The following is a 10,305-nucleotide window of genomic DNA, read 5'->3' as shown; positions in this document are numbered from 1 at the left end:
GGACGGGAACTGGGTGCCCGCGGGGAGGCTGCCCACCTCCCCATGCAAATGTCCAACCCCACCCCACACCCTGGGACAGGCTTGTTCAGGGGAATTCTGGCTAAGGTAAACAGGAATGAAATAGGCTGGGGTCCTGCCCAGCCAAACCCAGAGCCGGGGAGTCCCCGGTCCCCAACGGCCTCAGAACCCCTTGCGGGCCCAGCAGAGGCAAGGACTTGAGGAAACACTTCCCGGTGTCATTGGGAGGAAAGGTAAATGGAGACCCGAAGGGCTTGGAATCAGATATCCTGACCCCAGCTCTGCACTCGCCCACTGTGTGACCTTAGGCAATGGGCTGACCTCTCTGAGCCTTAGTTGCCCCCTCTGTAAAATGGGAGAGTGGCACAGGTTAGAGGCAGTGAGTGGAAGCCCTGGGCTCCGCTCAGCACCTGGAAGTGACTCAGTTAGAGGTGTCCACTGCTTGGGCCAGGCCTGGGCTTGGTGCAGAGAGCTAGAGCCCAGAGAAATACCTTCTAGCAAAGGGAAAGCTACCCACAGACAGCCACCCAGCCAGGCTCCGGGGGTCCTGAGCTGTGAGCAGGAGCCCCAGGAGCTCAGTGCTCAGAGGTGGGAGAACCTCGGATGGGAGTGACCGCGGGAGGGCGGCATTCGCGCCAGCCTTGTCCTCCCCCTGTGCTGGGCCTGCCCACTGCCGTGCGCACCTGGTCTCGGGTCCTCCCAGTGACCCCAGGAATGGATTGCTGTGCTCACCATCTACAGAGGAGGCACTCACCTGGAGTCCACAGCTGGCGAGGGCGGCGCCAGGCCTCACTCCGTCACATCGCAAAGCCCCTCTTGCATATGCGTCAGCATTTCCCGGGGCTCCAGGGACCAGGACATGGATGTCACCTTTGGGGGCCATTGCTCAGCCCCCCCCCAGTGATCACGTGGACCTTGCCCAGAAGCTGACCCTGGATCAGCCAGGTGGACCCCGCTGATCACCAGGGTCCTTTCGGGAGGGAGGCAGGGAGGTGAAGGTGGAGGAGCCGGGAGGGGAGGCAGAGGTCAGCCTGATGCGCTTTGAGGCTGGAGGCGGCGGCCACAAGCCCAGGACTCCGTGGCCTCTGGAAGTCAGAGCAAGCCATCTGCCCTGGAGCCTCTCGCGGGGTGCACTCTGTGACACCCTGGGTCTAGCCCTGGGCGACTCACATTGGGTTTCTGAACCTCAGACTGTGAGGGAATAAACTTGTGTTGTTCGAAGCCGCTGAGTTTGTGGTGACTAGTGGCAGCAGCCACAGGAAACGGACACGGCCCCCGCTATGTGACCTCTGACCTTGTCACACCGTGTGGTGTCCAATGCTTCTGCTCCGGCCCTTTCCATGTGGCGGGGGCACTCGGCCCCCAAGCTGTCTGAAGGCAGCTGCGTAGCTGCCTCTACGTTCCAGAGCTCCCCCCGCCCCTCCCAAAGCCTCACACACCAGCTTGCACCCAGGAGGCACTTAATAAGTGCTGGTCAGATGTACATAAATGTGTCTTTATTTCCATTTACAGCGGTTGAGGGGAACAGGCTTTTGACAGCATTAACTACTGTTTTCTCCAGCCCGGGGGCCTAAGGGCAGGCTAAACCCCAGCCGAGTGCCGGTCAGAAGTGGGGGGAAGCCAGCAGGTCTGGCTGAAGCAGAGGGGTGCTGGGCATCCCATCGGGGCAGGAGGTGGCTCTGACCATCTGGCAGCCTGAAAGAGGCCCCCTAAAGAGCAAGGGGACCGGATGCCAGCGCTGTGGGCAGAAGGCACCAGGATTTCTCTGTGGGCCCCAGCTCTGTGGGTCTGGTCTGATCGTGGCATCGCTGTCCACGTGGGGCTGCTCTGGCCTCTGGGCTCTGCCCTGGGGAAAGCACCCAAGTTATTCTACCTTCAGCTCAGAAAAGATCCAGCCCAGCTCCCACACTTGACAGCAGGAGGACTATTGGTCCAGAGAGGGAAAGCGAGTTGCCCAAAGTCACACAGCAGTTTCGTGAGTCTCAAAAGAAGCTGCAAGACTCCCATCCCGCGTTGCCTCCGGGAGACCGGGGATCTGGGCGCACAAGGCTGGCCTCCCTCCGGGTGACAGACCGCAGGACGGGCTGGGCGGGCTGGGCGGGGCACAGCCTCACTTGAGGTTGTGCTGGCTCTCACGGTGCCGCCGCAGGTCCACCTTGCGCTGGAAGCCCTTGGTGCAGAGCTCGCAGCTGAAGGGCTTGAAGCCCGTGTGTTTCCGGCTGTGGGTGATGAGGTTGGAGCTCTGGCTGAAGGCCTTTCCGCACACCTGGCACTTGTGTGGCTTCTCACCTGCGGGGCAGCAAGGACCGCGTCAGGGCCGTCTGCGCCCCAACGCCCGGCATTTGTTCTCTGAAATTTTATTATGTTTTATCTCAGGACCAACCCACATTCACTCTGACACCTCCCCGCCCCGCACTGGATTGTACCCTGGTTAGGGCGGGGGCTGGATCGCTCTGCTTTATCAATCTCGCGCAGCCCCTGGCACAGAGCCGGGTACAAAAGAGGCACTCAGTCAACAGCCGAGGAGTGAATGCATGAATGAGTGGAGGGATGAATGAATGAATGAATGAAAAATGCACCTGCTAGTCTCACTCCTACCTGGAGATCAACACTGCTGACCTGTGCTGGTTCCTTCCAGCATTTTCTCTGTGCATTAAGTGCGTTTAAGCAACACAGTGCCTCCAGCCCTCCTGTGGGAGGGGAGGGGGCGCCCCATGTAACCTGATCCCACTGTCCTAAAGCCGGGACCTTGTAACCGTGGAAGGTGGGGGTTCCCAGGGGCTCTGCCTGGGCCCTGTGGCCCCGCGTGCTGGGCCGGGCGGGTGGCGCTGGCTGGCGGCCTCACCCGTGTGGATGTAGGTATGCTTCTTCATGTCCGACTTCTGGTGGAAGCGCTTGCCGCAGAACTGGCAGGGGTAGGGCCGCGTGTCCGAGTGGATGAGCAGGTGGGTGGACAGCGTGGACGAGCGCTTGAAGGCTTTGCCGCACATCTGGCACTCGAAGCTGCGCTCCTGCCGGGGGAAACGAGACCCTGGGGGGTCAGGCGCCGGCGCAGGACTGGACCCGGCCGGGATCCCCTGAGGAACAGGACACTCTGTTGGGGTGGCCTGGAGGGACAGGCCCCAGGGCCCCCCTTCCTGCCTCCCAGGATGGGCTGAGGCTCGGGGCTGAGTGGCCTCCTGTGGGATTTTTCCTTGTGACTCTCACAGTGTCCCAAACAAAATTCATGGGACTGATGGACCCACTGATCTGGGAGTGTTTTTTTTTGTTTTTTTTTTTGGGGGGGTCACATTTCATGCCCCTTAAACCCAGAGTGAGTTCCTTGAGGCGCGATGGCCATGGGTGTGCAGCTTGGTGGAGGCCTGCTTCTGCCTTCTGCATCTTACTAGCCACCTGACCACAGGCAAGTCGTTGACCCGCCCTGAGACTCAGTTTCCTCATCTGCACCTGGAACAGGAGCAGCGATGACCTCGGACATCGGGAGGATTGCAGGGAGAGACTGGCCCGTGGTTCATGCTCGCGAATGCAACTCTCGCGAATGCAACTCTCGTGAATGCAACTCTCGCGCCATTTCCTGCTTCCCCACCTGACCCCGGGCCAGCGACTCAGGCCAGCGCGGCTGCCCTGCCAGCCTGGGATCCCGAAGAGGGGCTTCCTGCCTCAGGGAGGGCTGCGTGGGACCAGACGCACAGTAAGCCTGACTCTGAGAGGCCAAGAGTCAAGGGCCTCAAAGGCAAGGACTTCTGTCCTGACCCCCAGGGGATGGGGCGGGGGGCGGGGGGAATGCCCGTTTCTGAGCCTCACAGACGCCCAGCCTGGGCCAAAGCCTCTTGCAGTTGTGCGTGAAGCCCACTCGGTCCGTGTGGGGGTGAGGGAGTTAGGAGTGGGCACTGGAGACTCAGACGAGGGCCGCAGGCAGCGAGGGACCCCCGGTCCCCCTCAGGGGCAGGGTCACAGGCCAGCCGTAGCCCCCGGGCCTCCTGGGAGGAGCGCAGAGCGGGAGGGGGCCCTGGCTCCGCGGCCCACCTGCGAGTGGATGTGTGTGTGCTGCTCCAGGCTGACCACGTGGCCGAAGGTCTTGCCGCAGACGTCACAGGCGAAGGGCCGGGTCCCGCTGTGGGAGCGACGGGCGTGCACCTCCAGCCCGTGTGGGGTGGAGAAGACCTGGGGGTGGGGACAGCGCATGAGGCCATGGGGGGCGGGGGCTGGGGGGCCTTTTCCCTCTGTGTCTGGGTTTCCTGTCCGTAAAGTGGGGCTGGGGGTCTGGAAGGCCCCTCGCTGCCCTTTCTGGAGCTGATAGGCAGCCCAGTGGTTAAAGACCACAGCGGGCCGGAGGCAGGCTTGCACCTGGTTCTGATCTCGCCTTGCTGTGTGCTCTTGGGCAGGTGAATCAACCTTTCTGAACCTGCGTCCGCCTCCCCCGGCTCATGCGTGTCACATGCTCAGCACAGGGCTGGGCACGCGGTCAGGGCTCAAGGACTGGTGGCGAGGACAAGGTTGTGAGTTCCCGATCCCACCAGCTGGGGCCTGGACGGGCGCTCACCTTGCTGCACTTGACGCAGTGGTACGCGTCCAGGCCCGGTGAGTAGCGCAGGCTGAAGTCCAAGGGCGGCTCGGCGCTGGGCACCAGGGGGCTGCCGTACAGGCTGACGGAGCGCTCCAGGAAGGCGGACTGCATGGTGGAGGGGGCCTGCCGGTAGCTGTGGCTGTAGGCCGAGGCCAGGGCGTCCCAGCAGAAGCTGGGCTTGTAGAGCGGCGGGGAGTTGGAGGCTGGCGAGTCCCTGTCCCGGGGTTGGGACATCCCAGCAGGACCCTCTGTGGAGAGTGGGACACGTGCCTGGTGGTGACGGGTTTAAACACAGGGTGCTCACCCCCTCCCCTGTGCTGAGGGGGTCAGTGTGTAAGTCCCACGCGGCCCCGCCCCAGAGTGCCCATCGGGCCCACTCATCGGTCCGCCAGCGGCTCCCTCACCCCCACACCGAAATGAGGTCCTGCCCAGGAGGGTCCCCACAGAAGCCCGAGAGCCCAGCAGCCAGAGGACCTTGTCCGCCCGCCCTGACTCCCCGACTCCGAGGTCCCTCCGCCCCCTCGCACTCACTGGGGAGTGGCTGGGGCCATGGGCCAGGTACCTGGTGCCGAGGCCATCCTGGTCCAGCTCTGGTCCAGCTCCAGCGCTGGCTCCTGTTTGAGGTCGGGCCAGTCCAGGCGCGGGCCCGGGAGCAGGGTGCCGAGGGCAGGGTGGCTGCTCGGGACCTGGTCGCTGGCCACTGTGGGAGACAAGATCCTCAGCGCCCCCGGCCGCAGCCCTGGGAGGGACCTGGGGGAGGACTCGCTCCCCAGGAGGAGGGGCCCTGGAGAGAGCGGTGCTTGGCTCTGCCCAGATGGGGAGCGGCTGGAGGCCAGGGGAGACCCCGGAGAACTCTTGGGCCATCTCGGTTTCTCAGAGCCCCGACCTCAGCCCTGGATCAGGCCTCGTTTGAGACCCACACGCCCTCATCTGCAGCTACCGACCAGCTCCACTCCGAGCTCTCCCGGCCCCCAGGGCTCAGGGAGATGGGTGAACACATGCATTCATTCATTCATTCATTCAGCCAGCCAGCAGGGACAGGTCCCCTGTGCCCAGACCTGGAGGGGGGTGACGTGGGGCAGGGGCCGGGGTGCAGCGGGGGCCAGCCTGTGCTGTCACTCACCCGGGCTCAGGACGGGAGGCCAGAATGGTTCATCATCCTGGACACGGGGCTGGTGGTAGGTGTGAGCCTTCTTGCTCTTCACCAGGAAGGAGCGAGGCATGGTCAGCGTGCACCCCGCACCTGCAAGGGGAGAGGTGAGCACGGTGAGGAGGTCAGCCTCCCCCTGAAGTCAGAATCCACTGTGCTGGGTTGAATAGTGTCCCCCAAAGGTTCTTGTCCACCCATACCCTGTGAACGTGACCTTTTTTAGAAGTGGGGTCTTTGCAGATGTGATCAAATTAGAGGTTGTACTGGATTAGGGCCGCCACGTGGAGATTAAGCCTTGCATGTCTAAGTACGCACGGCCGGTACAGTGAAACTGCGAATGGCTCATTAAATCAGTTATGGTTCCTTTGGTCGCTCGCTCCTCTCCTACTTGGATAACTGTGGTAACTCTAGAGCTAATACATGCCGACGGGCGCTGACCCCCACTCGCGGGGCGGGGGGGGGGGGGGGAGGGATGCGTGCATTTATCAGATCAAAACCAACCCGGTCAGCCTCCCGGGTCGGGGGCGCGGCCACAAGCCAAGGAGTGCTGGTGGCCCCCAGAGAGGCGTGAGGCACACTCCCTGGGGACCCACAGTGGGAACCGGCCTTGCTGGCGCCTTGGTTCTGGTTTTATGGACTTCGGAACCTGGGAGAGTACCGTCCTGCTGTTTTCAGTCTGTGGCACTCGGTTATGGCAACTATCAGTCCTAATGCAGGAAACGCCACACCAACCTCTAGAGCACCCAGGCCGGCCTGCTGCCGCTGCGCCCCCTGAGCCCCGAGCCCCGAGCGCACTGGAGCAGAGAAGGCAGGCAGGGGTCTCCGCACCCGGGAGCCGCACTTGCATCCTGTTGGAGGGGCCTTCAGAGGCCACAGAAAGGGGTGCTCTCCGCCCAGTTGTGGAGCCAGATGCTCGTGGCTTCGCATCCCGGCTCACCTGCCGCGCAGTGGGGCTGACACGTAACCTCCCTGGGCCTGTTCCCTTCTCTGCAAGCTGGGGCATCCAGGTCTGGAGAGGAGGCCCCCTCCCTGGCTGCAGGGGCGATAGGGCCAAGCGCGGGAAAGGGATGGCGGCTGCTCTGAACCACAGCCAGGGCCGGCGATAAGGCCCGGCCGGCAGGGCCCTGGAGGAGGGAGATAGGTCAGCGTGCAGCTCTGCCTTCAGAGCAAACGCAGGGAGCCTCCAAGAGTGTGCCCCCCCCCCCGAGCCAGGCAGGAGAGGGACCCCCAACGGTGCCCAGAGCCGCCCAGCGGCCTCAGGAGTGTGGGCAGTGGCCACCCTGCCTGCGGCCGGCCCAGGCCTCGCCCTCCTTGCTGTACGCCTCAGTGCCCAGCCCAGTGTCCTGGGATTGCTGGCAAGAACGGACCTTCATTTATTACAGACAGGCGTGTGCAGTGCCCGGCGTGGCGCCTGGGCTGCAGGGAGCGCTGAGCGCTGGGCATCTCAGGCCAGAGGAGACGCGCCTGGAGGGCAGGCACCGCTCAGGCCTGTCCTGTCTCATCTCACCCCATCCCGCCCCCGGCCTGGGCCACGGCGGTCACGCTCTGAGTGTGGGGACACGCCCTGACCAGGCCCAGGGGCCATGTTCCAGGCCGCCCCCTCTGGGCTCTGAAGTGAGGGGATGAGGAGTGGGATTTGACGGCTCTGGGGTCTGTCCAGCTCTCAGACTTTTTTAAAATATATTTTTTGTATTGATTTCAGAGAGGAAGGGAGAGGGAGAGAGAGAGAGACCTCAATGATGAAAGAGAATCATGGATCGGTTGCCTCCTGCACGCCCCTCACTGGGGATGGAGCCCGCAACCCCCGGGCATGTGCCCCGACCGGGAATCAAGCTGTGACCTCCTGGGTCATAGGTTGACACTCAGCCACGCCGGCCCGGCCAGCTCTCAGATTTGGGCCTCACAGGGCTCGCCTGGCCTGCTGTCTCCCAGGCTCGCCGGCAGCCTTATCTCCCGGGGACAGTCTTCTTCCTGCCTCCGCCCTCCAGCCCACCGGCTCCGCAGCCCCTTCTTCCCCTCCTCATTCTCGGCATCAGGAATGCACTGGCGAGGCCAGACCCTGGGCGGTTCGAGTGGAGGCCCCTGCATGTGCCCTTTGTTCTGGGGAGCCTCCCGGGGCCCCGCTCTCTCTCTCCATCAGAAGATGGCTTTTTAGGTAGTATGTTCTTAGTGAATCAGCGAGAACCAAAGGCAGGCGACCTGCCTCGTCTCAGCTCCGTTCACCGCCCTGTGAGCCAGGTCACTGTTTCCCCATTTTATAGAGGAGAGACCAAGGCTGAGAGGCAGGCTCAGATCCCAGGGCCGAGCAAGGCGAAGCAGGACCCGGCCGTCCAGCCCAGGTCCCACGCTCCTGACTGCCAGACTGGGGGGCCCGGGGCTTGCGGGGGGGGGGGGGCACTTATCCCGTGCAGAGGGAACAGAGCCGACAAACACGGAGGAAACCGGGCAGGGCTGAGAGCTCCTCAGTGCACTGTCATCAGATCCCACACCCACGGGGCCAGGGAAGCAGCGATCGCCTTCCTGGGTCACGGGGTAAACTGAGGCTGGGAGAGGAAAGTGGCCTGCCAGGGTCTCTCAGTGCCTGTCCCGTGGAACCTGCCCTCAGCCCAGCGCTCAGCATCACGGTCCATCGCGGTCCGTGCCGCCCCCAGGGAGCCAGCCGCCCAGAGATGGGGAGGCTGCTTGCTGGGGCGAGAGGGGGGAACAATGAAATCCCCAGATCTTTGCATTTTTTCCAGAACCTGGGGGCCGTGCCCGGCCCTAGAGAGCTTGGCAGGGGGAGGACCGGGCTCTGGGAAGCTCTGGTCTCCCCTCGGGGTTCGGGCTCGGAGGCCCAGGAGGACAGGCCAGGGCGCTCAGGCTCAGGAGCTCCCGTGGGCCTGCGGCACCAGAGAAACGTCCTCCGGCCCCTGTGAGCTGAGCTTAAAAAAAAACAGGAACCGATCACCTGTGGGGAGTTAATGAACAGCCACCGTCCTGATTCACAGGGACCCGCCGAGGCGGCGCGGAGAGCAGAGATTGTGAAAGAAGCCTCGGTTTCTTCATGAAACAGAGCCTTGATGGTATCGGCTCCGGAAGGAGACTCACTGTTAGCATCTCCTCAAACCCCATCCAGCGGAGGCCCCGACCCTGAACCAGAACCTCAGCCGAAAGCCCCGAAGGGGGGCCCCGCACCCCGACTTCCAGGTGGCGGCGGAGCAGCAGGCCTGTGATTTCCGAGCCCCAGGCGTCCCCCGAGGGGCCGCGTCCGATTTTGTGACCCTGAGCTTGACCGCATGGGCCGCCAGCCCGGCCTCGGCTTTCCTCTCGCAGGGACGGTTGGACGAAGGTTTCCACACTTCCCTTTGCTCCGGGACCCCACGCGCGTCCGTTGCCGGTCAGCGCGGGGCTGCCCACCTGGACGGAGGAGCTGGTCCCCGGGTTCCCCTTTTGGGAGGTTGGGTAAGACCCCGCTTTTCTCAGAGTCGCTGCTCGGACTTCCTTTATGTTTAAAGACGCGGCTCAAGGGGAAACAAACACAGCCCTTTCCATGAAGGATGAGGGAAGTGACCCAGGTCACCTCGGGGCGCGGGGGGCGGTGGTCCCTTTCTGTGAAGTTTGGAGGCGTTCGCAGAGGCGGCGTCCTGCGTTCAGAGAGCGCAGTGTCCAAAGCAGGGAATCAGCCCTGGCCGGTGGCTCCGCGGTTAGGGCCCAGCCCGTGCTCCAAAGGGTCACGGGTTCGATTCCCAGTCAAGGGCATGGACCTGGGTTGTAGGTTCGAACCCTGGCCCCAGTCGGGGCGTGTGTGGGAGGCAACCAATCCATGTGTCTCTCTCACATCAATGTTTCTCTCTCTCTCTCCCTCTCTCCCTCTCCCCCTCTCCCCTTTTCCTCTCCCCCTCTCTCTCCCCCCTCCCTACCTCCCTTTCACTCTCTAAAAATCAGTGGAAAAAATATCCTCGGGTGAGGATTTTTTTAAAAAGTGAGTGAATCAGTACAGTATCTGGGTGTATCCCCAAAAGAACTGAAAGCAGGGACTGGAACAGACATCTGGACACCCCAACTCGCCGCAGCGATGTCACAGTAGCCAGAAGGTGGGGGCGACCCATGCGCCCATCCAGGGACGTGGGCCAACGCGGCCTCACTCACGCTTAAAGGAAAGGAAATCCTGCCCCCTGCCACGCGCGGTGACACCGGAGGGCGTGATGCCGAGGGAAACGCCAGGCCCGGGACAGACACGCACGGCCTGCTTCCCCGCGGGACCCGCAGTAGCAAATGCGGACGAAAGGGGCCCGCGGGTGAGGGGGCGGGGGCGGGGGTTACTGTTTAATGAACAGTTTCAGTTTTGCCAGGTGAGAGTCTGTAAACGGACGCCGTGCCAGGAGCTGCGCCGAGCGTGGCCAGTTTCACGGCGCATATGTTTATCTCCATAAAAGCAAAACGAGTAGCAAGGCGTGGCCTGCGCGTTTCTGAATTAGAGATGAAAGCAGACCCCCCCCCCCCACACACACACACTTTGAATTTCTGGAAACAAATGAAGAGAAACCTGGTTCTGGACTAAGCCCAGAGCTGTTTCTGTAAAAGGGGGAGA

The 10,305-nt window shown here is 62.9% G+C and overlaps 1 protein-coding gene across 3 annotated transcripts; it reads right to left on the bottom strand.

Annotated features, from left to right (window-relative positions):
- Nucleotides 1-2,128: 2,128 nt before the first annotated feature.
- On the bottom strand, nucleotides 2,129-5,808 carry GFI1B (growth factor independent 1B transcriptional repressor). 3 transcript variants are annotated; one of them, XM_028138958.2, is made up of 6 exons: nucleotides 5,709-5,808; nucleotides 5,148-5,285; nucleotides 4,562-4,833; nucleotides 4,045-4,182; nucleotides 2,864-3,095; nucleotides 2,129-2,307 (listed from the first exon to the last, which is right to left on the bottom strand). In XM_028138958.2, the coding sequence occupies exons 1-6, from the start codon at nucleotides 5,806-5,808 to the stop codon at nucleotides 2,129-2,131; spliced, it is 1,059 nt and encodes a 352-aa protein (XP_027994759.1). The 3 variants fall into 3 exon arrangements, with proteins under 3 accessions (XP_027994759.1, XP_008159806.1, XP_054582943.1); XM_008161584.3 differs by having other exon boundaries at nucleotides 2,864-3,029; XM_054726968.1 differs by lacking the exon at nucleotides 4,045-4,182 and having other exon boundaries at nucleotides 2,864-3,029.
- Nucleotides 5,809-10,305: the final 4,497 nt, after the last annotated feature.

This window comes from Eptesicus fuscus, chromosome 15 (genome assembly GCF_027574615.1).
Source record: "Eptesicus fuscus isolate TK198812 chromosome 15, DD_ASM_mEF_20220401, whole genome shotgun sequence".
In the NCBI taxonomy this organism is placed as follows: Eukaryota; Metazoa; Chordata; class Mammalia; order Chiroptera; family Vespertilionidae; genus Eptesicus; species Eptesicus fuscus.
The sequence above is the reverse complement of the archived record's forward strand: the minus strand, read 5'-3'. Positions and strand labels throughout refer to the sequence as shown.